This window comes from Uranotaenia lowii, chromosome 2 (assembly GCF_029784155.1).
Source record: "Uranotaenia lowii strain MFRU-FL chromosome 2, ASM2978415v1, whole genome shotgun sequence".
Classification (NCBI taxonomy): domain Eukaryota; kingdom Metazoa; phylum Arthropoda; class Insecta; order Diptera; family Culicidae; genus Uranotaenia; species Uranotaenia lowii.
The window spans coordinates 65,030,849-65,058,170 of record NC_073692.1 but is presented as its reverse complement, the minus strand read 5'-3'; the positions used below and the strand labels follow the sequence as shown (position 1 = coordinate 65,058,170).

Genomic DNA, 27,322 nt, shown 5'->3' with positions numbered 1-27,322 from the left:
TTTCTCGGTTGATATTTTTTCATGAAAATTTCACACAACCTAGTTTAACTGTTCAACTAACACTATACGAAATTTGAAGTCTTTTTAGTGATGGTAAACAAAGCTAGAGCTATTTCCGTTAAAATGGGAAATTTGGAATTGCTTCACTAAACTTGCTGTATCTTCGACAATTTTCATTGAAAAATCTTGAAATTTGGTCCAAAGATGAAAAATTCTTGATCTAATACCAGGACAAGTTTCGTCAAAATCGATGAACGTGATCAAAAATGGTGCTAGGTAGAAAATCAGGTTCATTATAGCCCAACATACGATTTCATTCTTTTTTGGACGGATGTTTGTATGGAAAACATCGTAATTCATGTATTCTAGGTTTTTTCTTTCACAAAATCAAAATTTATCACAAAGAAGGTTGTAAATTGATAGAAACTTCATTCCTGCTTTGCTCAGAAATAGATATTGTTCCAAAAGAGCTGGTATTGAAACACAAGAGCGAATAGTATATTCGCTTTAATTGTGTATCAAATTCGTTTATCGGAATAATTAGTAGATCAATTCTGAAACTCTGTTCTTCTTATTTTGAACTCTGTTGAAGCATTTTTTCTTCCGAAACAAAGCACGAATAAAGTTTTTAACAATTTACAATAGTCTTTGTGATAAATTTTGATTTTTTGAAAAAAAAAACTCAGAATACATGGATTACGATGTTTTCCATACAAACATCCGTCCAAAAAAGAATAAAATCGTATGTTGGACTATAATGAACCTAATTTTCTACCCGGCACCATTTTTGATTACGATCATCGATTTTGACGAAACTTGTCCTTGTATTAGATAGAACATGTTTACATCTTTGGACCAAATTTCAAGATTTTTCAATGAAAATTGTCGAAGATACAGCAAGTTTAGTGAAGCAGTTCCACATTTCCCATTTTTACAGAAATAGCTCTATCTTTGTTTCCCATCGTTGAAAAAACTTCAAATTTCGTATAGTGTTATTTGAATAATTGAACTAGGTTGTGTGAAATTTTCATGAAAAAATATCAACCGAGAGAGAAATGTCAGCTTGTCAAAGTAGGAAGTGGGTGTGCAGCATCACGCGATTTCATTCTTTTTTGAACGCAACTGTATGTGATTTAATAAGACCGGAAAAAAATCCGATTTCTTCTTCTGTCATTTTGCCGATAATTCAGAAGGGGGAAATAAATAAAGTTCAAGGTATATTACTGGAAAATTTGATAAATTTGTCAAATTTTTAAACAATTGGAAAAGCGAATGTCAAACTGTAGAGAATAAGAATTGTGTCACTCCCAAGGATTGAAAAACTCATTCAAACGAGTGACGGAGCCTGCATCGCTCCGATTTTTGTTCATAAAAATGCCCTGAAACGCGAATGAGGTGTGAGCGAGAATCTCCTGTTCTCACGAATCAAGCCCGACCAAAACGAAAACACGACCAAGGCTCCTGATTCCTTCTTGCTTTACTTCCTTCTCCGCACACAAAATCTAGCATCAACTCGACGATTGCGTAGCAGCGAGCCGATTCATGAAACTTTTTACCAACCCGCTCATGAGCCGCGTTAGTAATGGTATTATTCTTTCCCGTGGAATAATGTTCGTCCCTTTGCAAAGCTTGAGCTTGAACAAACACTAACAGCAACAAAGATGACGCCAAGCCGTGTTGGCTGGCTGTAAACACGCGTTGTCCAAAAGGAATGGAAAATAAGAAGAACAGTGTACATACGGCCGGCAGATCCAATCCATTTTAGTGATGTTATTATTCTTTTCAGGCAAATATGCCGAGCCAAAAGAATTGTTTTGCTTCTTGCTAGTGCTGTTATTATTGCTTCCTACGAAAGAATGTGCGTCACCTTTTGAAGCTACGAGCTTGAAGGAACATCAATAACATCAACAGCAACAGTTTGCACTTGTGTAGGCCAAGCCTATCTAAAATGATCGGTGCTCGGACGGTACGGACGGTTTGTCTCTGAGAAGGACGAGCCGAAAGATTCCTTTTTCTTTTTTTTCTTCCTACTTTTTTCTTCTTAACTGGCGTAATTCCTTCCCTAAACAGACAGCAAGCTCGGTATCAAAATTTTCATGAAGCAAATACGAATCTCTCGTGATCCCGTTTCTCAGACTCGCTCATGAATGTTTTTCAATACGAGCAGCGTAGAAACCGCCGTCGTAGAACCGTTTTTGTTGCTGTTCGTGATTGTATTGAACACAAACGAATAGCGATCCGGCGGTGAAGCATTTTCGTGTGCGTTTCGAGGAGTGAGCGATTTTTATAGTCCTAGACTCACTCCTTATTTTCGAGATTTTTCCTAATTTTCTATCTAAAATAATTGATTTTTCGATGTTGTGCTATGTAGGTTGTATACAGATTTATTGCATGCAAGCTTATACCCAATTTGATCCATTTTTTTGGAAATTTGGATTATTTTTTATCATCCCCCCTCCTTCTCGTGATTTTCCAACTCCAAGTGACAAAAGCAGGATTTGTATCATTTTCATCTATATCTACATATATAAAAAGCAATTTCTGTGGGTTTGTTGGTTTGTTTGTTTGTCCACTATAGACTCAACCATCTTAAGAGCTAGAGAGCTGAAATTTGGCATGGATACTCATTAGGACCAGGAATGATGAAAAATGTTTTCAGATTTTTGGATGACCCCTTCTAAAGGGGGTCGTCCATACAAGACAAATATTGCTTTCGCGATATTGACGTTAGTTTTCGTCGGATTGTAACAAAAAATTGCACATAGGAGTTTTGAGAGATGAGAAATTGATTCCAGGTATTAAATTTCGTGCCAGGGGTCGGCAAAAGGGGTCGTCCATATGAACTGTTCAGTGTTTTTACTATATAGACGTTATTACGCATTGGATTGATATGAAAATTTGTACATGAGTGTTTTGAGGAACAGGCAATCGATTACAGGTATTCAATTCAACTCATCCATATCAACTTTTTAATGTTTTTAAGATATTGACGTTATTATGAATTGTATTGAGATAAAAATTTGCAGACGGGGATTTTAAGGAACGGACAATCGATTTCAGTTATCAAATTGTGTAGAAGTGGTCGGCAAAAGGGGTCGTCCATATCAACTGTTCAATGTTTTTGCGATTTTGGCGTTATTATAGATTTGATTTTGATGAAAATTTGCATAAGAGTATTTTGAGGAACGATCAATCGATTCCAGGTTTCAAACTAAGGGTCAAAGATCGGTCAAAGGGGTCGTCCATATAAACTGTTCAATGTTTATGCGGTATTGACGTTATTATGCATTGGAATGAGATGAAAATTTCCACATAGAAGTTTTGAGGGACGCTCAATTGTTTCAGATTTTAAATCTCCATATTATTTGTTCACTGTTTTTGCTATATTGGGGGTTAATCTGCGAGTCTAGTGACGTGGCTCATGAAATTCCACTTCTTTATCCTGACTACAGGAAATGTTTCAGAGAAGAAACTTAGGAAGTATAAGCTCCAAAATCAATCACAGAACATTTGAGCTGAAACTTCTAGCTTAGAGTGGTTTCTGGAGTCGGCACAACGATTTTGCACATCACGCCACGTGGCTCTCAGAATAAGCCCCATTGTCTTGATTATACATCGGATTATAATGAAAATTAGCACATTGGAGTTTTACAGCACAGGTAATTGATTTCACGTGTCAAATTTTGACAATGAGTCAGTTAAAGGGTTCGTCTTAATATTTTCGACCTTTTTTGCAATATACGTTGTTAGGCATCATATCGAGGCAAAAATTTAAACACAAGAGTTTTGCAGGACGCGGAATCGATTCCTGATAACAAATGTTCTATTAAACGACAGAAAAAGGGGTCGTCTACATTTACTGTTTAATGTTTTTGCAATAATTGTTGAGATCCAGTCAAAAATTCATTCACGGGTGTTTTACAAAACGGACAATTGATTTATGAATTAAAATTTTTAATTAGACGATAATCAGATTATAATTTCGTTGTTATGCATCCGAAAACGACAAAAATTCGTACACGGGTGTTCTTTTCGGCGGTCAATAAATTTCTTATTATAAATTTCCGTTTGGTAGACAAGCAAATAGGTCGCTTGCAATTTCTGTTTAGTATTTTTAGCAATTTTTTGGTGAAAATGCGTTCAAATTATCAACCAAATACAAAATCATCAGCTTTAAAGTTAAAATCGAAACGAAGTTCGTACGGGATCAGCTAATAAAGCAATTTCTGTATGTTTGTTTGTTTGTTTGTCCTCTATAGACTCAGCCGTCTTAAGAGCTAGAGAGCTGAAATTTGGCATGGATACTCATTAGGACCAGGAAAGATGAAAAATGTTTTCAGATTTTCGGATGACCCCTTCTGAAGGGGGTCGTCCATACAAGACAAATAATGTTTTCGCAATATTGACGTTATTTTTCGTCGGATTGTGTTGGAAATTTGCACATGAGAGTTTTAAAAGACGAACAATCAGGTGTTTAATTTTGTGTAAAGGGTCAGCCAAAGGGGTCGTCCATATTAACTCTTCACTGTTAATGGGATACACCAGCCGTGAGATCCGGAGGCGAATTATCAGCGGAAGTCGTGCCTACTATGGACTCCACAAGCAACTGCGGTCGAGAAGACTTTGCCCTCGTACGAAGTGTAACCTGTATATGACGCTTATTAGACCGGTTGTTCTCTACGGGCACGAGACATGGATATTGCTCGAGGAGGACCTGCGTACACTCGGAGTATTCGAGCGACGAGTGTTAAGAACCATCTTTGGCGGCGTACAGGAGAACGGAGTGTGGAGGCGAAGGATGAACCACGAGCTCGCGCGACTCTACAGCGAACCCAGTATCCAGAAGGTGGTGAAAGCTGGCCGGATACGCTGGGCTGGACATGTTGCGAGAATGCCGGACGACTGTCCTGCAAAACAGGTGTTCGCTACGAATCCGGTAGGAACAAGACGAGCGGGGGCGCAACGAGCGAGGTGGTTAGACCAAGTGGAGCGTGATCTGGCGAACGTGGGGTGCCCGAGAAATTGGAGAACGGTTGCTATGAACCGAGTGAATTTTAGGAATTATGTTCGTCAAGTTATGTCGTGAGACGGAATACTATGTAAATAAAATAATGTTAATGGGAAATTGTCGTTATTATACTTCGGATTCAGGTGAAAATTGGTACACGATAGTTTTGGGGGACGGTCAATCGATTTCAGGTATTAAATTTAGTGTATGGGGTCGGCAAAGGGCATATTAACTTTTCAATATATTTGCGAAATTGTCGTTTTTATACATCGGATTGGGATGAAAATTTGCACACGTTAGTTTTCAAGGACGGCAATTGATTTCAGATGTCAAAAGTTTTGCCAGGGGTCAACGAAAGGGGTCATCCATTTTAATTATTTTTTAACTGTTTTTAGCAATATTGACGTTATTATGTAACTGATTGCTTTGAAAATTTGCACACGGGAGTTTTGAGGGATTGATTTCAGATGTCAAAGAATGTATAAGAGGCCACCGAAAGGGGTTTAACTTTATGGCAATTATTGCGTTGTTATGCTACGATCAAGTTGAAATTTATTTATGGGGGTTTTTTGGGACGGTCAATTGATTCATGATTACAAATTTAGCAGCAGACGACAGAAAAATTGATCGTCCAATTTTTTTGCAATAAATATTTAAAAATGAATTCGAAAGTGCATCTGAAAATTGTTTTCGATTGACTTTCATGCAAACTGTTCATGACATATTCCAAGTTGAAAGCGAAACGGAGTTCGTATGGGATCTGCTAGTTTTGTATAAAATAAAAAGAACATCATATACCTAGGTATAGCATTTTTGCCTTAACCCTCATCCGCATTAGAGTGTCATTTTTACACTATTGCAAGTTTGAATGCTTGTAACTTTTTCAGAAGCTTCAAAACACAAAATTTTTTTCGGGGACCCTAAATGAATTAAAAAGTTCTTTAATATTGAATCTTTACTTTTTTATGGACGAACCCTGGAAGCCTGGACAAAAAAACTCCCTTTTCCGACTTAGAGTGTCATTAAGTAAAATCTTTTTAATTCGTTTGAATTATTTTTAACTTCTTACAAAACTTATATCAATAAAAACCTTGTAATGTCAGTAAAATGTGTTTAGAACATTATATATAGCTAAAGCTTATAGTTTTCTCGTTATTCAGCATGAAAGAAAAAAAATCCGAAAAAACATGCCTCAGGAAAAGTGCTGTAGTTTATATATAACACGTCCAAAAAATATTTGCTTAATGCATATGAAAGCTGAAGATTATGTCTACATCATGAAGCCAAGAAATATTTTTTAAATTTTTGTTTAATGAAATGGTCACAACAAGTTCAAAAAAGTGGTCTGAAAAACCTACTTTTCAATAGATTGCTATTAAAAACTGTTTGAGCATTGGTAGAGCTTCCGAAAAAATATCATTACAAATCTAATTCTAATTCTGACATTTTGTTGCCTTTACATTTTTGATGCAACAAAAATTGAATTAACGGGAATTTTTCAAAGTTGACTACTTTGCGCGATTTTGTTACAAATTGAAATTTCATCTGTTTTTGTGGTCCAGCGGCAGGTTGCACCCGGATTTTCAGTGCTTTTACTTTGTTTGGACCAATCAAAAGTATATTCATTGGAAAGAACATTTAATCTTCATTCTAGTGAGGTGCAACAATTCACGCTGTGAGATTTAACAAAAATATGAAAATTATAAACGTAAAATCATTCTTGAATTTCTAGAACCACAAGCAGCGCGTCCAGCAAAACGTGTTTTTTTGCTCTCCGGTACGGTGGGAGGTAATTTGAGCAGAGAGCCAAGCCGAGCGTCGAAATAATGATGCGTGTCAACATGCATGCGGGTTATTTGAAAGAATATGAAAGTTAAACTGTGATGATATCCATTTGCACTTGCCTCGATGTTTTTTTCAATGAAAATAACAGTTTGTAATAAAAAAGACACTTAAATGTTTTTAAGGTTGCGAGGTAAATTTACATGAAAATTTCCAGAAAAAAAAGAATGAACTCATGATATCATCGTAGCCTCAACAGATTAGTTCTTTTTGATGTTTTTAATTTTTTAAAACCTGTATACCAACTAAATGTTTTTGAATCTTGAAAATACCACATAATCATAATGAAATCGCAGATCACCTTCAACACTGTTCAGAAAAATTTTAAGTCAGACAACAATGGTTTAAATTGACAGGTATGTCTTTTAGGATAAAAAAAAAATAAGGAAAATGCTGTTATTCGGTTGAATAATAAAAAATTTAAACATATTTTTTCTCCTTTCAAAACCAATCGTTATCTTGATGTATAGGGTTAATGTTCAAAGGATTTCAATTTGCATTTTTTGCTCGAATAAATAAAAAAAAAGGGCGAACTTTTTTTTGGGACATGGTTTTGATGAAAATATGGATTTTAATAACCACTGCTTCCATGGGTGAGGATAGTGAACAAAAAGCTGCTTGAAAATGGTTTGTCAAAATTCTTCTCAAATGTTTTTTTATTTCTTCAGTAAAAACATACCATCCAAAGCTACTCGGGAGCTAAAAGTGCTGCGCTAGGCAGAATATTGGGCAAATACTCCAAAAATTGTCCCGATATTCAAAATTCTTCTTCCGTAAGTTTCATATGCAATAAATTCCAATAAATGAGAAACTTTTGATTTCGATTTCAACCTTAAAGTGAACTCGAGCACAGCGGAGTTAATCAACTAAATTGTATGCAATAAATGAAACATAGATATAATTAACATATGTTATTTATGGAACAAGTTACAAAGAGTGGATTTTTTTTTCACCATAAGGCTTGCCAAGTTTTATGGTTACGTTAAGTGCTGAAAAAATCGAATTTGCATCGGGAAGCTGATACCTGATACCATTCGGAAATATTCAAAGCATCCGAATCAAAGAAATCTAAATGAAAAGTATTCATGTAAGATTGCAGCAAATTTTTTGATAATTTATGAAAAGACCCATAGAATTGAGTTAAAATTCTTAGATTTGATTCCGATATTATTAAGCGGTACAATTCGAGCAATCGGAAAAGATGGATTTGTAAAAAAATTAGGACATGTTCAAGAAAACGAGACGATTAACAACCCAAGATCTAATGCTTGGGTTGCGAAGAAAAAATGGAAAAAAGACGCCAAGTTTAACATGGTAAAACGAAGTTTACCGGCTAGTGTTTCTGTATGATAATGACTAGATCAGTGGGTCCAAAAAAGTTTCAAGTTAGACTTTAGCATTAGTCAAAATCAGCTCCTAAACTGTTGGCACCACAGAAAATGTAAATTTTGATCATACTCCAACTCTTATCAAACATTATTTTTAAATTGAATGAAAAAATCCACTCTTATCAGACATTGAGACATTAATTTTAAGATTCAGGAAAAATTTTAAATTTTCTTCTGCGTTTATCGACTGGATTGACCTTTCTCGAAAAATAAAAATAACAACTCCTGCCTGATGCTTTAATGCCTTTGAACTTTCAACGTTCGTGCACAAACAGATCTGGTCTAGTCTGTTCTGGTCTAATGATAATTTTATATTTTCCAGAGCCACTCTCCTGTTGGTTCCGCTGCTCGGGCTTCAGTACATGCTGACCCCCTTTCAACCGGATCCCGGTCATCCTTACGAGCGGACGTACGAAATCATTTCCGCTTTCACATCATCGTTTCAGGTTAGTGTACCTATTGGGGAAAGTGGAGCCGTGTTTACCATTTTCCGTTATCTTATCAGCGAGCGCCGTGAACATCCGCCCGCCCGAGATGTCATAATTTCATTGAACACAAACAAGATGGCGGGCACGTCGCTTTCCTTCAAACTATTAATACAACACAATGCAAGTGAAACCTCTTAATTAACGAGGGGGGCGTTTTCGTTTTTCCGTGTTTTCCTTTCTCCCGATTGCAGGGTCTATTTGTGGCCGTGTTGTTCTGTTTCTGCAACGGGGAGGTAATCGCACAAGTCAAGCGGAAATGGCGGAACGTTTTCCTGAGGACGCGAACCAATTCCTACACCGCGACGCAAGTGTCTGTAAGTAAATTCCTTATCAAAGATCCCAGACGGCAGTGAGTGAGGGAGTGTGGGAGGAATCCCCTTTCCTAAGTAGCTAATCCGAACCCATCCCGTTCAGGAATAAGCTTGTCCCTGTACCTTCCTTCTTGTTGTTGTTTGCACCGGATTCCCTTTTTTGTGATAGCACCGGATAGATGTTTTCTCAATCAATAATCTCGCTGAAGTGGTTTATCCTTTTAAAAATCTTAGTCGTGTCTTTTCAAAACTAATTTTAATTTTTTTTTATAAAACAATGTCGCAAATGATTTGACACAACAAGGATAACACAATGCAACACAAAAAACTCAAACAACTATTCTTTTCCCTAATTCTTAGTTATTTCAAATATCCAAATCTTTAGATTTTTAAGATTAAGAAAACATTTAGAAAACTGTTTTGAAATTCATTGAACAAATTGGTAATACTTTTATTATTTTCAGAATTGAACTTTATGTCTTATCTTAAAATCTTCAATCAAGAAATATGTACTCAAATGTATGAGCCATTTCAAATAAAGGAATTAATAAAAAAAAAATCAAGAAATATATCCAAAACCAGATTTGAACAGTTCAATTAAGAATTTTAATGGATTTCAAAATGTTTTAAAAATAAAAAATTATGTTGAAAGCATCAAGACTCCGCAATGTTAAAATGAAAACTTAAATCTTTGAAAGTTTTTACATGATCATAATTTGAGAAAATCTTGTTGCTAAATTCATGTTTAAAATTTATAATTGAAATGAAATCTGAATTTTGAAAACTGGTGTGAAAATCATTGTCATAGAGTAGTGTTAAAATCAGTATTTAAAATAAGAATACGGCAAAAATTAAAAAACGAATTATGTACACCAAACAATTGTGAAACCACACATCATTGTATAAATTCAGGGGACATCCATAAACTAAAGCTCTTAGAGAGTGGTGTGAAAGTAAGCTCGATGGATAGGAATTTTGACAAGGGAGAGTTTCTTCAGACATATACAATGTGGTTGCGCTGGGAGGACAAAGCCAGTTATTAGACAGCTTGTTGATGCTGGTGCGGCATAGAATCTTACACCGATTATTACATCTCCAAGAAAGTTAATAACTGGAGTGGAGTCTTATTTGTGGGTGTAACAGTGACATGGTTTATTCCTAACATCACTAAAGGCAAATTGGTAGTGCATGCCAGAACAATCAAATAATTTTGTCATTTTTTATTTCAAATTACAGATTTTTTTAAATTTTTTTTATTGCTTTAGTTTTAATCGGTCCACCATCTATGGCATTCAGAACTTCATATATACCTTGCAGTTGCCGGACAGTTATTTTTAAAAACTTTTCCGCCACAACTGTGTTCGATGTTACTTTTTTGCTCGAACTTGCAGACATCGTCTCAGGAGCCAACTGACTAGTTTTAACTTTCCATAAATTTAACTTAATTAAATCGGTTTGAATACCTGAAATCTTAAAAAATAACTTCCAAACAACAGAGAACTATAATTCATTCTATTCTTTCAAGACCTCAAAACTGATTTATTCAAGTTCCTTGGCGTTGTATCTGAGTATGCAATTTCAAATTTGTTTTAATTTCCCCTAATTTTTTAATTAATGAGCTGGCATTTAAAAAAAAACTAAAGATTTTCAGATTAACATGACACATTTCTAATTTAGAGAATGTTTTCCAGCAGTTTTTAAAAATTTTCTCTTCAACTGCAACTTATAAGCATCTAACCTATATGAAAAAGATTCAGATCGATCGAAGAACTTTATAGTTACTTGAAAAAATGTAAAATAAAAAAAAATACAATATTTTTTTATTGAATTGAGATTATATTGATTATGCATCAAGTCTAGCATTCATGTGTGTCTGAACATTGTTATTAGATTGCCCTTCTGCAGCTTCATATTAAAAAAGTAAATTCAAGCAAAAAACTTAAACAGTGTGACTGCATCAATAAAACTTAAAAAGCTTTGAAGCGACAAAAAAGCCATATGCAAAAATATTTTTCATGTCATATAAAACTGATATTTTTAGAAAAAAATTTTGAAATTGTTTCTTTTTCCAAGAATTTTGTTTTCTCAATTATTCAAACATTATATTGATGCTTCATTAAAATATTTTTTGAGTTCGTTTGATTTATTGAAAATAAGCCCTCAAAGTGACAGTCAGTTAGCAATATAATTTTAATAAGAAAGTTATTAATTTTATATTTAGTATTGAAATATTCAATGAAATGTTCTCCTCAATTATTTGTAAAAAATTTAGAATCACTAGCCAATATTTAACTCAATAAAAGGGAATCGGCCTTCTTTACTCGTGCAAATCACATTTTGAATTAAGTTTGGTAATTTCAAATCATGCAGCATGTTGGGCTCGTACTAATTCAGTTTTTTCTTTCAAACGAGTAAACTTGGTCTGAGACCACCGACATCATCCTAAACAGCAGCTTGATACTTTGACCATTTTATGACATATTTCATTTATGCAACAATTTATGCAACAAAAATAATAAACAATCATGAATTGATCAGCAGACTTTGTTTTCTCGAAACAATTCGTGTGAACCATGTTATTCTCCCCCTGAAAAAAAGAGATGCCATTTTGCTGTAAATAAAATTTAATTAGTGAAAAAAGAAAATAAAATATCCTTAAGCGATAATTCTGACTAAGGAAAACTCCAATAACACTGGTTTACAAAACTTTTGAGAAAATCAAAATTTCATCGACTGATACACCTTTTTAACGTATATCTAATCAAAATTCAAAAAAAAATCTCAGTAGATCAGTTTTTGATCTATGTATCAAATATTAAATTTTGGAAAAATGATAAAAATACTTGTACTTATATTCAAATACCTCGGTCTTTATAACACTAATTTGAAATAACTTTTTTTTTATATTAGGGGAGAATGGAAATACTTGATCCCCTTTTCTTATTTTCATCATAATTTTAAGGGAAAAATTAGCAACTCGTCGTCTTTTGCATTTTCTGACAGCGTGTTATTTCAAGTTTATATGTTCCAAAAGTTAGAATGATACATGAGTTCGTAGATGAACTAGAAGCATTTTCTTGAGACTAAAAAAATTGTGATATTTTGAAAGTTACTTGATCCTTCACTAAAGGAGACTTAAACATTAAAGCAAGGTGCCCAGACCTTGGGCAAAAATCTAGTAAAGTCTGAAAATACAATGTCCGTTGACTATTTTTTGCCAAATTAGTTCTCATTTCACAGTTTTTAAGTATCAAACAAAAAGAATTCTAAAAGTTTGTCTACTATCTTAAATTCATTGCATACTTTAAGGCGCAATTTTTTAGTTTTAATATAACTACAATATTTATAGTCCTTTTTACACGGGCTTGTGATATAGCTCAGTTGGCAAGTCTGTTGTCTCCTGAGTCGATGTCCGCGAGTTCTAGCCCAAGAGTAAACATCGAACACAGTTGTACCGGATAAGTTTTTCAATAACGATCCGCCAACTGCAACGTTGATAAAGTCACGAATGCCATAAAGATGGTAAATCGACTATATTCGAAAAAAAAAAGAAAAAAGTCCTTTTTTTTTAAATAATTACAAGATAAACATAAGTTATTGGACAAAAATTAGTAATTTCATGGTTTTGAGGAAACTTCTTCTCACAAAAATTGAGAGGTTACTATTGCTTTGCAAATAATGCATTTTGAGGTTCAAATCATATTTTAACGATTGACATACTGGAATAAATATTTTCACTATAATATTTCCGTGTGAGAAACTTTTAAAAGTGATCATAAAAGATTTTCAAATAAAATTTTGTTAGATTTCTCAAACAAAGTTAAATAACTCGAATTTTTTTTTTTAATTTGTTGAGACAACAGCATGGTTGCTTTGTTCTGTTTAGCACATTTTTCTGGAACATTTGATATTTTTAGTACTTCCTGTTTCGAGATATAGCGAAGGAATTAAGTATCCTTAGGGGTCAAGTATCCTCATTCTCTCCTTCTGGTTTGAGCACTTTTGTGCCCTTTGAGTGACTTAAGTTCCATAAAACGTACATATAAATCACTTTTGCAACTTTCAAGTTCATTAATGAGTACATTAAGGTCACTCATGGGAATTACCCAAAATATGTCGCGTTTTGAGTACTTTTGTGTCCTCAATGTGACTTTAGTCCCTTACAACTCCATTCAAGTAAATATGTGACTTTTGGTTGCTTGAGACTAGCTCAAGTAATCAACTGAAATCCATCTTAGGACCAACTAAAAATCTAGTAGATCTCCTACATAGATCTGGTGTGTACAAAATCATTTCATACGATAAGGTGTACTTTGAACAAACCATACGAATCTTTGATCTGAAGTAGCTTTACACATGTGTGAATTTGGCCACTCTAGTTATTGATCGAGAAAATGATTCGCTGATTCGATCTTTAAATAGCAATTCGCTTAAATTGAGTGTTGCTGAGCATTGATTTTTTTTTTATCAAAAATCAGTAAATCTCTTAAAAGGAGAAACCGGACCAGGTCACAAATGGTTGATCAAATCCTTAGATAAAAAGAAATTCAATTATTTGCCTGACAATAACCAGAATCGGGTAAAAAATAATGAAGCACTAACAGGCAACACCCATTAGGAGGTTTTTGCTACCTTTTAGTAGCTTTTTTCCTGTTGGGGGGGGGGGGGAGTCAACTGCGACCAGTTAGTTGATCAATAGTGGTAAAACCCCACGTTAGTATTTTAACTTTGCTATGCGACTTGACACTATTGGTTGACTATTGGTTGAAATTGCAGTTGTTTACCTGTAGCACTACGAGCACACACATATCTAGGATGAAGCTCCAAGTGCAATCCAAGTTCCCTTGAAAATATCCATCCACGGGCATGTGCTGCATCATTGAGGCGTACAATTCCAAGGTATACCAGTCTAACATTTTACTATACTAAAACCGCCAACCTTCATCATGCTATGTCTGCCAGATTATTTCATGACCGAGAATCGATCTCATAACCGTTGGCTTAGGAGATAAGGATGCTATCATCTAGGCCACAATCTCCTATCGTTAAACCGGTATCTGAACTTTCTCACATCGTGGTTGAAATAAAGGGAATCTTTCGCTTGATTCAGCTTCTTTCAATATTTTGTATAGAGCTTCCAGTTGCTCAAATACAGACTTGATTCTGGTTCACGACGTTTAATATATTTTCAGATATTCTGCGTAATTTTTCTTCTTACAATTTTATGAAACCTTGTTAAAGTGATATTCGAGAATAGAAACAACTAAGTTTCAACACTTTGAGGCATCGCTGAATCATTTCCGATTGAGCTGAATTATCATAGAAGTCATGTTTTGAGCCAATAATCGTAAATTCATAATAGGACATGTGATATAGCTCAGTTGGCAAGTCTGTTGTCTCCTAAGCCGATGTCCGCAAGTTCGAGCCCAAGAGCAAACATCGAACACAGTTGTACCAGATAAGTTTTTCAATAACGAACCGTCAACTGCAACGTTGATAGAGTCGCGAATGCCATGAAGATGGTAAAACGGCGACAATCTAAACAAAAAAAAAGTAAATCCATAAATCCATTTTATAAAACTACTGCACATTTGTATATAATCATTGTATATAGAGGTACCTACTTCAAAACAAGTGAAAAGTTGATTCCGACCTACTACTTAAAAAGTGTTGCACAGTGTTATCTTTGTAAAATCAAAAATTAAAAAGTCCAAGAGATCCCATTTTTGCCAAAAAGTCAACTTGAATTTGACGAAGATAATTCATTCCCATTTTGTTTTAAAAACCTTTAATTCAACGTATTTTTTTCTCCCTACTCACTTCCGATGTGTGATACCCGTTTGGCACCTTTGATACATCTAACCACATGATAAACCTACACCAAACCAACAACCCACTTCAAATGCCCTCAAATAAAATCCATCATAAGCTAAAACCCAGACACGCCTCTGTTATAACCGTCACTAGTACCTACTGTTGATATCTATTTGTTGTTGTCATCGCTATCGGTTGACCTAGAGCGAGATTCTGTGTAAAAAGTGTGTGACTAGTTACGTTCCTAGATAACTATAACTGTTGGTGTAAAATAAATTACCTTCTATCTGTAGTTGTGTACTGTGTTTTTATGTCTGTCTTAGCAACAAAACAAAAAAAAACAAGTCCCTTGATTTACCTTGAATAATGACTCCCCGGAACGAATAAAGGAACCGGAATGAAAAGACTTAAAAATAATTTGCCTGGAACAAATTGTATACGTAACCTACCTTCACAGACAAATTTCTTCAAAAACAACATCCTTTAATGAGCTATTATTTCCATTTCATGCCTCGGATGCTGCACTTTGTTTCGCGTGTGTTTTTTTGTTGTTGTCATTGTCTTTCTTCCCGGTTGATAATGGCTTTGTTCCCGAGACGACTTTCTTCTTGTGTTTTCCTGTCACCATGTACCTGTTGTTTTGTGTTTCCTGACTTTCCCGGAAATTTCGGCTAAAGGTGACTGAAAGAGTGACCGATGTACATTTGAGGTGCTTTTAGTGTCGTGGCAGAGCTTCCTAGCGGTAGTATTGATCGAAGAATTTTCACACATATACAAGGTACATAGGCCAGTCTTTCGATTACCATTCAGTAATAGGTAACTTTTCATTTCCATTTGTCCTGCAGTTCTTCAGCAAATGCAAATTGATAATTAACTTCTTTTGTTGAGCGTTCCTCTTTTTCATAAAAAAAGCGGAAAGCTTTGAAAGAAATTGTTCCCCATTGAATAAATACCACTGATCTGTTTTCAACAGACAATTAACATTCATATAAGAAATTATATACTGATTTGCATTATTGACATCAAAATGATCAAAATTTTAGAGAAACATGAGGGTCAAAGAAGTGGAAGAACATAAGCCGTAAGTATCATGAATTTCTCCAAAAAGCAACAACGGCTCACCGACAGGACTTGAACCCGCAATCTCCGCTTCAGTGCAACGGCACGTTAACCAACTACACCACGGTAAACGTGATGAAATCGATTAACTATAACGTACAAGTCGAGCGCCATTGGTCAACTGCTGGACCTTTCATCGATACATCGTTCTTTTTGTACTTTTGTTAGATATTTTTTAAGGTTTCCAGACTTTTTGTTTTGTCCAGACAGACAATTTTGGATATGAAACTGTTTTACAAAACAGTTATGATTCGAATTTTTTGTGGTTAAATGGCAGAAAATGATTCGAAATAGTAAATGAAAAGTGAAGGATTCTACGGAGATGGATGTTAAACCATGAGCTAAGCATAGAACTGCCGATACTACCCCAAAGGTCTCAGGCAATGATATTGTATATAATGTGTGATTATTATCAGCTAATGATTATCTGCAATATTGCAATCTGGCACCGAAATAATTAAGTTTTCTATCCAGACTTTCCCATATTTTTTTTTTAATCTTAAAGACTTTTTTTAAAAACAGTTGGCATCTCTGATCACCACCCATCGACTCGGGATTTAAGTCAAGCGATCACATTGTAGAAGGTCAGTTAAAAAAGGCTGAAATCAGAGTCTAAAGAAACAAGAGAAATCAAAATGAGCCAAGAACACATGCGAGGACGTTTGCACATGTACATATCACACTGGTACAGAACCTCAATCTAGCGGAACTAAATTAATAGCGCCCAGGGATGAAAAGATAGACTTTTGGTGTCTTCGACAACATTGCATAGTTTTACAAGGCGCATACTTTGAAATAAAATACAGAGTCGAGGGGTCCACCAATAGCAAGATAAAAATGCTAACTTTTTTGTTAAGCATTTTAGAGCTTTGGTTTCTTCTACAAAGTTGTTTATCCTAACAAAATACATAACTTTGCTGAACAAGTCAAAGTTCTACAATTTCATTCTAAGAAGTTACAATGAAATTAAGAAAAATACCTTGAAAAAAACAGTTTTTTAAATCTGAAACGTTGTAGGTAAGACAAAACAATTTTCAGTCTTTGAAACAAAGTTGTAAAATGTTAAGTTCTACAATCGCTTAGTACATTATGATGTGTTTTGATATTGCTGAAGCGCTGCAGAAAGCATTTAGTGTAATATATTAACGATTTTCAAAGCAAAGTGGTTCGAATTGCGCAAATTTTCGCACCATCAGCCAATGTGGATTTTATTTTTGGTATTTAGAGGAATCATTTCCATATAAAACTAGCGTGGAACTCGGTGGAACTCGAAGCAATTTTAAGATTGAAAATCTAGTATTTTGTTCACAAATATCACTTTTTCAGACACTTGTTTTTACAACATTTGCTTCGGTCAGGAATAAATGGTGTATATCAACGTGTTGTCAGCTCTGGTTTCAAAATGGTCATAAATCTTTTACTCAAATTGAGTTTGTAATCCAACGAAAACTTATTATCTCAAAAGTGTTTTTATCGTTAAATAGAGCCAAAGATGGCCTGCCACCAGCTACTGAAAGCTAGAACTAGAACAGATTCTATTGATAAATTTGAAACGGAAAACCGGTTAAATCATCTAATTATTTCTTTTTCTCAAATTCTGCAAGTAAATTGCATCAAAGAAACTAAGAAACTAATGAAGTGTCAAAAAAGTGATATTTGTGAACAAAATACTAGATTTTCAATCTTAAAATTGCTTCAAGTTCCACCGAGTTCCACGCTAATTTTATATGGAAATGATTCCTCTTAATACCAAAAATAAAATCCACATTGGCTGATGGTGCGAAAATTTGCGCAATTCGAACCACTTTGCTTTGAAAATCGTTAATATATTACACTAAATGCTTTCTACAGCGCTTCAGCAATTTCAAAACACATCATAATGTACTAAGCGATTGTAGAACTTTATTTACAACTTTGTTTCAAAGACTGAAAATGGTTTTGTCTTACCTACAACGTTTCAGATTTAAAAAACTGTTTTTTCAAGGTATTTTTCTTAATTTCATTGTAACTCCTTAGAATGAAATTGTAGAACTTTGACTTGTTCAGCAAAGTTATGTATTTTGTTAAGATAAACAACTTTGTAGAAGAAACCAAAGCTCTAAAATGCTTAACAAAAAAGTTAGCATTTTTATCTTGCTATTGGTGAACCCCTCGACTCTGTATTTTATTTCAAAGTATGCGCCTTGTAAAACTATGCAATGTTGTCGAAGACACCAAAAGTCTATCTTTTCATCCCTGGGCGCTATTAATTTAGTTCCGCTAGATTGAGGTTCTGTACCAGTGTGCATATTTATCTAGAAAAGTAAAAATTTTCGGACTCGTTTTTTGGTAGGCTGATTCTGTACGTGCAGATTGACAGATTTTAAAAACACAGATTTGTACAGACTTTTGACATTTGAATTATGACTGATTGAAATATTTAAAGCTCATCAGAGAGATTTGTACACTACAAAACTACAAACGAATAAAATATTTGAAATTGTATCAATAACAAACACTGAATTTGTTAAAAAATGAAAAGTTTTGTGACACTGAGTTTTCATATATCATTGGCTCAGATTTTGGTACCGATATTTATAAAAAAAAAGAGCTGACGAAAAAGATTTTTTTTATCAACAGTACAGATTTGAATCTGACACCGTTGCACACTATATCGCACATGTAGCTTTGCAGAGTGTATCAATGAAAGGTTGTGTCGGTCGATTCCATTACGTTCACCGTGGTGTTATTGGATACTGCGACGCTGTACTGAAGCGGAGGTTGTAGCACTGATCACACTGACATGACACTTAGAACAAAAATTCAACCATTTTTTGTCTAATTTATGTTGTCAGATTTTGTAGGTTCGCAATACCGACGGCAGGTGGCGAAACTGAAAAATGTGACAAAAAATGCCCTGTAGGAAAAATGTACCTGTTTAACCCGATTTTATCGTTGAAATTGCCTATTTTTTTAAAAGTTTGATGGCATTTCCTAACTGGGATATTATTTCTTCAATTCGATCGATGTGCACTCTGGAATCGATATTGCGTACTGTTTTGGAAAAATTATCCAGAAAACAAAATCGAGTGTCCAGTCAGTATGGTCAGTGGTTGTAGGTTCAAGTCCTGTCGGTAAACCGTTGTTTATTTTTCGAAAAATTCATGATAGTGTAATGGCTTATGTTCTTCCTTTTCTTCGACCCTTAAGACCTTCATATGAAAATTTGATAATTTTCAGGTTCGAAATGAACCAAGACAGAATCATAAGATTTGAATCAAAATGCAATTAAAGTAAGATGTAGGCATTCGGCTTTTGATTTGAAATTTTGAACGGAAAAACGCGAAAAAATTGTTAGTAAAATGTCTTTTTTGATTTTTCTTAAATATTTTGTACTCACAATATACGGAACAGAAGAAAAAGCTTACTTTGGTAAGTTTAGACTCCTTCTAATACACTATGTTCCGTACATGCGGGATAGATTTTTCAACGCCAAAATTATGAAGACATGAATTTACGTAATCGTCAATCCAAGAATTGAATTTTCAATTGCAGATTTAAGCTTTTGAAAAAATCTGCAACCTATTGAAACATTCAAAATTGAAAACCGATTCTTTTCATTACCACAATTTATAAAACTTACAGAAGAGCATAATTTTATATCCTGCTGTTTTCACAAAAATTGTGTTTTTTACCTTTAAAGGCAACTTTCTATAACAAAACAATGCTCGAAATTCATATCGAAAAGTTAGGCTCATAAGATTTTGTTTTGGTTTCCTGATTAAGGTTGCCAGATTGCTTGATTTCATTTGGGTTTGTACGGATATTTTATACAAAATTAAGAAACAGTCCGGAAGGCGCGGTTGCCTGGATTTCATAAAAAAAAGGCCCGGATTTTTCTCGGGTTTATTCACTTTATTTGGAAAATCAACCAAAAAAACAAGTTGTGTTGTATAGTTTTTTTCTGTCTTCAAAATGAAATTTTTTGAGCAAGTTTTAAAAAAATACTCGGTTGTGTTGTGAGCCTACTTGGTTGAATGATTCAACTGAATCAAAGCAATCGAAATATTCCTTTTAATTCAACCACGGTAAATGAAAAGTTCATATACCAGTATTTCGATAGCAACTTACTACCTTCTTCAGTGATCGAAAACGTTAACTGAAGAAGGTAGTAAGTTGCTATCGAAATACTGGTATATAAACTTTTCATTTACCGTGGTTGAGTTAAAAGGAATCTTTCGATTGCTTTGATTCAGTAAAAAAAATAACCATTTAAGGATTTTGGAAGCCTTAAATACGGTTTAAAATCGGTCGATGAATTTTAAAGTAACATTTTTTTATCTATTATTTTTTCTTGAATTTTGTTCAGTAATTTATGGGTTTAGACAAAATTTGCCTGGATATTGTCCGGATTCCGACGTCAATTTTGAAAATAAATGCCCGGATTTTACCAGGTTGGAAAACTTATTTTTGGAACTTTACCATCCTTGTGGCATTCATGTCTAACATTCAAGATAATATGTTTTAAATAATCCTTATCGATATAGACTACAGAGGCCCTCAGGGCTAATGAGGAATCAATTTAGCTTGCCAGATTGCCCGATATTATCCGGGTTTGCTCGGATATTAAATACAAAATTTGGGTGCGGTGCGGCCCGATTTCCCGGAATGTTTTTTGAAAAAAGCTAGAATTTTGCTCGGATTTCTTCACCATATAAGCCACATTAAAAACTAATTTTTATTTATATGCGCCCAAAATAAATTTTTAAGAAAGTTTAATTAAAATTAATCATAAATGAAACCATTCCTGAAATACATTTGAAAATCTGCTGATAACTTTTATGACAAAAATTTCTTTTTAAAGTTTTTTTCCACTTATTATGTTAGAACACTCCCGGGTTTTGACCAAATTCGCCCGGATATTGTTCGGAATTTTGACCGACAATTTTTAAATAAAATGTCTACTATAATGATTTTTTTTAAAGATCAGTTAACCACTGTTAATTGATTTTTTTTTAAATTGATTTTCTGCATATCGGTGAAAGTGTGTTTTCTTGGAGAAAGAATATTAGAAATGAAAATTGATAAAAATGGATAGAAAAGTTAGGAGAAAATTTACAGATGTGAAAAGAGCGAAAGAGCATTTTTGCGAAGAAAACTTATCGACGTACACCAAACTTTCTCCTAGCTTTTCTATCTATCTTTATCAATTTTCATTTCTGATATTCTTTCTCCAATAATATACACTTTCACCGATATGCCGAATATCAACTGACAAGAAATAAATGAAATGTCCGGATTTTGTCAAGTCTTGCAATCTTATTATAACCTGATTTCGAGAAAACACCCTTCGCATTTAACAGAAGATTTCAGTTTCCATTCGATCGAATAAGTTTATTCTAGAAATGTAAAATTTACAGCTGATAATGATTGAAATTTGTAAAATCGATGTTTTTAATTCGAAATTGATTAGTTTGGCTTTTGGCTCCAAGCACCCCAACTTTTATTAAAAAAAACCAAGCTTTTAATATACTTAAGGAAAACTGAACGTATTTTAAAACGTTTCAAATAGGTTAAGGGGGGGGTAGGGTCTAACGGGTATAAAAAAACACCATTTTCACGATTTTTTTCTAGAGCTATCATTCAAACAAATGTATTCAAATTTTTTGCATTATACAAAGCATTGTTAAAAGAACATTTAGTAAATTTTTCGTAGAAAAATATTGAAAAATGAGCCGGTGACGGAGCATTTTCGAGGATGCCTTTTAGAAAACAGGATTTGCGGTGGACACTGTATCTCAGCACAGAATCATCAGAAGTCAAAAAATCAGAGCAAAATATTTTTAATAGATGTTTTTCTGGACCCCAACGTTTTTATTTAACTTAAAAATATTTTTATGAAATTTTTGTGGCTGTTTGAAGTAAAAACTACGATTTTTCACTTAAAAATCCGCCATTTTTCACCTCTAAAATCTCCCCAAAGTAAAAAAATCAAAAAAGAAAAACGTTGGGGTCTGGTATTTTATATGTAGAATATATGTTCCAAATTTGAAAAGAATCGGATAAGTAGTTTTCAAATGACGATGTCCACGGACTTTAAAAATGTGCTTTCGAGAAAAACGCGTTTGAAGTTTCTGCTCTTGCTTTCTTGCAGTATTAGATAGGAGGAGATAAAGGCCTATAACTTCTACAGTTTTGCTTCAATTGACTTGAAAATTTGACACAACATTCTTGAAATGTTTTACAATAAGAAAATAAAAAAATAAAAAAATCGATTTTTTGAAAGTGTTAGACCCTACCCCCCCCTTAATGAAACAAAAATCATTGAATGCCTTATTCTACAATAAAGAAAAAATTGAAAATAACAAAATTTCTCATCATAAAATAATTTTTAATTTTTGATATGACTCCTTTTTGATCGTACCACAAATGAAAATGTAATTTTCCATCTCACTTTTGGGTGAGTTAATGGAATAAAAAGTTCGTTCGAAAGAAAGTCGTGAAATATTTAAAAATGGATTTTTTCACGCTTTACCCTGACCTTGATCTCGTTTTACAAGAATCAAAACTCTGAAAGAACATTGTTAAATATTTTTATTATCTTTTTTATATAGGTATTTGTGTTAAGCAAAAATAGGAAAAGCGTTAATTATCCGGATGGTTCAATAATCTCAAGGTTTTTTTCTAATGTTAATTTTATTAAGATCATTCTAAAATTAAATTTTTTCTATTATTTTTTCTTAGCTTAGTAGCAATCAGTTTACTGAATTGCATACTTTACGGGTGTGACATAATAAAATTTACTTTATTTCTTAAGCCGGAACAAATTTCAAATCCTTCTTTTGTCACTCGGAGTTGAAACCTCGCGAGGGGAGGGGGGGGGGGGGACAATAAAAAATAATGCGAAAAACAAATAAATTAGAATAAATTGCACGAAAGCTTGTTTGTAACCAAATTGCATACTACGTTATTGCATAAAACTTATAAATCATGTATTTTTTTATCAAAAAATTCAATAAAATCAAGAAAACAAAGTGTCAATTAACTTCCATCTTCCAAAATTTGGTTCTTGGTCTTGAAATCTTTTGGATATTTGAATTTTTAATTGAAATTTACCTAAAATTCTTCAAACTTTATTTATTCCCTTCCTCGGGATTTTGGAAATTTCGAAGGGGGGTGACAAAAGAAGAAATTGATATTTGTTCTAGCCTTATTTGTTGTAAATGATAAAATCGAAATTATCAATAAATAAAATGACCTTTTCTAAGCCTTGATCATTTTCAGACCACGCATTGTATACTTTTTTATAAGGTTTTTGGTGATATTTAGGGGCTCCAGCCAAGGTTGCCGAAAAAAAAAATTTCCCAAAAATTCTGTGACGATTTTGTGTGATGCTTTTTCTATTAATTTCATTCAAATTCAAAGATAATTACCCAAAATTTGAATTGAGCAAAAAAAATTTTTTTTAAACACGTCCAAAGTTTTAAATTCTGTGAAATCTGTGAATATTTCAAAAATTCTGCGTTATATGACACAGATTCTGTTATGAAATTTGGCTCAAAATTCCGTGAAATTTCAGATTTTTCTGAGATTTTGGCAACCTTGGCTCCAGCTGGACCCTCAAAACAGTAAAATAGCTTTTTTTTATTGTAAACTTCATTTTTCTGTACCTTGTTTTTAGAAACTTTCACAATCTCTTAGTATTTAGAATTCATTTCGGGGCTAGAGATGGACACACGATTTGTTGAGCCATATAGACCAAAAGAATACTGCTGTTATCTACATTTTCTGGTTTGGGTGATTGATAGTTCAAATAATGTATTTGAAGGATAAATTCTTCCTTTAGGAAAATCACACAAATGGCCTCTTGATTGGTTTGAATCATGTAGATCAAAGAATATCTACATGATCCAAACCAATCGAGAGGCCATTTCTAGCACCAAAACTAGAAGGTAAAAAAATGATTTTTAGAATGAAAATAAGAGCTATTTTTTACTGTTTTGAGGTCTGGTTCGACCCTCCACCGCCGAAATTTCACCAAAATCTCACGAAAATGTATGCTAAGTGTTGTTAGTAAATCATCAAGGCCATTAATGATAAATTGTTGATCTTATAGTTACCAGCTTTGAACTCATTGAAATTTTAAAGGATTTTAATTTAGCCGTTGATATTAAGTTATTTATCTCTGAATCAGACTCGTTAATTGAACCAAAAATTAATGAATATTTGTCAAATTATTGAGAATTTCTCTGGGGTTTTGACTCTGATCTATCGAACTTATCGTTCAAATTGTTATACGAATACTACAAGAATGGTTAAGTGTCGTACAAAATTTAAATTGTCAATATTGTTTAATAAAAATAAATTTAAATTGTCAAAAAATGTTTTTTTTCTATTTCTTCTTACTTATATATAAAAATGGAAGCGATTTCTTTATAACACCGTCACGTATAAACGGACAGTCGGAATAAAGTGAATTTTGGTATCGGAGGGTTTTTCGGGGCAGATATGGTTTGTATAATAGCGTCAAGAATCTCACTTTTCACAGAAGAATGGGCCTCATAAAAAATAAACTTAAATGAAACACTAGTCGAACAATTTAAATACGATTTTCAAAAAAAAAAAAAATGATTCACGAGCACGAAAAGCTAAAGTCGTGAAGATGGAGTTATGCATTTATAATGATTTACTAATTTAAAGGTAAAACGATATTTACCGGGTCAGCTATTTTAAATATAAAGTTATCATTTTTTCATGTTGAAATAGAACGGAGATCCTCAATTAAAAGTAGAAGCAATACAATAAATTCATACTGCAAAAGCGTGATTTCAATCAAACAACGAGACTATAATTCCGTTAGCCTGTTGATCAGACTGAATTATAAGAGCAATTTGTTTTTAGTTTGAAAAATTGTGATGTAAAACAGCCATATTCCAGCAAATGGAAACGAGATTCAAAAGGTTAATCTTTGATTTGCATTTTTATGCAGCCAAGACTAGTAACTGAATTATAAAATAAATCGAAAAAAAAAAATTAGTGATTGAACGAAAAATATTTTTACCATCAGGGTTCTTAAAGGATAATAAAAGCAATATAAAGTTCGTAGGTAATATCATTAAGCCAGTCCGTCATACTGTGTAAAGTTTTTACGGAATTGAAAAATGTTAAAATTTGTACATGTATTGCTCGATTTTTTAAATTGTTCATGAGAATCTAAAATTTTTAAAAACTATCTCACGATGTGAGAAACTATGTCATGATCATTTTGTTTTCGTTAAATAATAATTTTTTTTAGATTGCATTTTTTAAAAATTGAATGAGTGTTGTGGTATACAAATGTTGTATCATGCTCCTTTTGATAGTTTTGAAAATGTACCCTTGATATAAAAAAAACCGATGTTTCCAGTTTTTGCTGCTGAAGAAGTTTAAATATGTAACAAGCTATAAAGAAATACTGTTTATGTTTTTATTCCTGTGTGTTCTCAGCCGTGAATCTTTCCGTCCTGTCTACTTATGTTTCATGTTCTGTTTAACTAGCTGTTACCTGTTTGTGTAGGTGAAGTAGTAACACTAAACCCACCCTTCATTACTCGTCCTCGTCTATTTGCTTCTTGTGCGGTTTTAAAACGGACACACTAATAAACCATAAACAAAATCGAATTCAAAAATAAAATCAACCAAATGCAAAAATAAACCCAAGCCGGTCCGCTTGCAGTTCGTCCGTTGCGGTCCTCACGTTCCGGGGGAGGAGAAAGTCTGACTAAAGGAGTACGGCAGTGTCCGGCGGAAGAATCATTCGATTCAGGCCGATAACGGGAAACTTTCTCCTCCGGTTTCCTTGAGCCCACTGGACAATTCTCCAAGCAAACCATTCGCTACTTCGGAAGTTCGTTTTGCCAATGATTGTGTGGACTCTTCAATGACAACCAAAAATACAACGACAACGATAGTTACCGTAGCTGATAAACAGGATGATGGCCCGATTGCCAAAAATGGGGCAACCTCCCCTGTTGATATTCTGATCCCGATACCGAACTGTACTTCCATGAAGGTTGCCGGCGATGAGGGTCTCGGCACTTGGCGACGTGGCTCAATCGAATGTAGACACGTCAAGTTGCCCTCCCTGGAGACGTCTCAAAATGGTGGCTGTGGTTCGAAAGATGGCGCCCGCGTGGATCTTCAGTTCAACGAAACTGTTCCGGCTGATGAGATATTGTAAGGATCGGGCTAGTATCAAGCCAAGGAAAACATGCCAAAAAATTGCGAAGTAGTGGCACCTGGTTCTCTATTATCACTATCTCCGAGGTTTAAAGAGAAACATTTGGAAATTTATTGGAATCAGTTGCTATTAAAACACCTTTAGCTCTGATAAACTGAAAAATACGTCGATTGTACCTGTAGCCACATATTTCTTACAAACTTTAGAACGCCCTATGTTAGATATTTTTTTAGTCCTAGTAAATTCTTCGTATGCAACCAGGTCCACTACACACTATTTATCGAATAACTGATAGCAAAAAAAAAAATTAAGTTTAAATGTTAGCTGAATATTTACAGTAGGTACCCTCGAGATAGCTTTTAAGTGAAACGACAATGGCGTTGTTGTTGATGGAGAATAAAAAAACAAACAAACTACAAGTGTAAGCTTTTGAGTAGAATTGATACGCGGTCGGTTCAAAGAGTTACCTTATACTTAAAAAACATAAACACACTTCTGCTAGAAATGGACATCACACATTTTCTTACCAAAACAAGGAACGAATAAAAATAAACACTCATGTACACAAACACAATGTTGAAAACGCTTCAATTACTTTTGTAAGATTTTTTCTGCCTGTTGAAAAAAAGGTTGATGTGATCCTGTTATGGCATTAAATGGCAAAATTTCTTGATATATTGTCAATAGTTTTGTTTTTTTGTAGAGCATAAAAGAAATCCATGAACATCAGAATCTTTAGAGAAATGGTAGGTAAATAGTTTGTCTTACAGAGAGTTCTTTAAAGCTTTGATCAACCACCAGTCTTTGAAAATTTTGATTAGGATTATTTACAAAGTTTATCGATTCTATATTATTATATAAACTAACTAGGGAAACTAATAGTTATGAGATTTATTGATAGCATTGAAAATAATTTCCCATGGTTCAGGAGATAGGTAATTCTATTTAAATGATTCTTAATGATTCAATTAAAAAAAATGATTTTAAAATGCTTTTATTTTAATTACATTTGTTACGAGAAATTTTAGAATAAATTGGTTTTACTGTAAATGTCACATTAGTTTTTTTTTAGATTGCGACATTTCATAGTTACAGAAGACTTTGTACCAATTAAAAGAAAAAATCATTTTAGTGAAAAGAAGAGCCAGAATGTC

The 27,322-nt window shown here is 33.7% G+C and overlaps 1 protein-coding gene across 5 annotated transcripts in view; it reads left to right on the top strand.

Moving 5' to 3' along the window:
- Positions 1 to 26,841, top strand: part of LOC129748421 (calcitonin gene-related peptide type 1 receptor) — a 473,124-nt gene extending 446,283 nt beyond the window's left edge. The window contains exons 12-15 of one of the 5 annotated variants that reach the window (XR_008737725.1): positions 8,561 to 8,684; positions 8,918 to 9,040; positions 15,529 to 15,629; positions 25,665 to 26,841. Coding sequence is in view for 3 of the 5 variants with exons in the window: in XM_055743041.1 (XP_055599016.1) it covers positions 8,561 to 8,684; positions 8,918 to 9,040; positions 25,650 to 25,709 (307 nt within the window). In the remaining 2 variants the exon portion in view is untranslated. Of the gene's footprint in view, positions 1 to 8,560; positions 8,685 to 8,917; positions 9,041 to 14,966; positions 15,494 to 15,528; positions 15,630 to 25,649 lie in introns of those variants that run through there. The other 4 variants (XR_008737726.1, XM_055743043.1, XM_055743041.1 and 1 more) reach the window with 4 other exon arrangements.
- Positions 26,842 to 27,322: the final 481 nt, after the last annotated feature.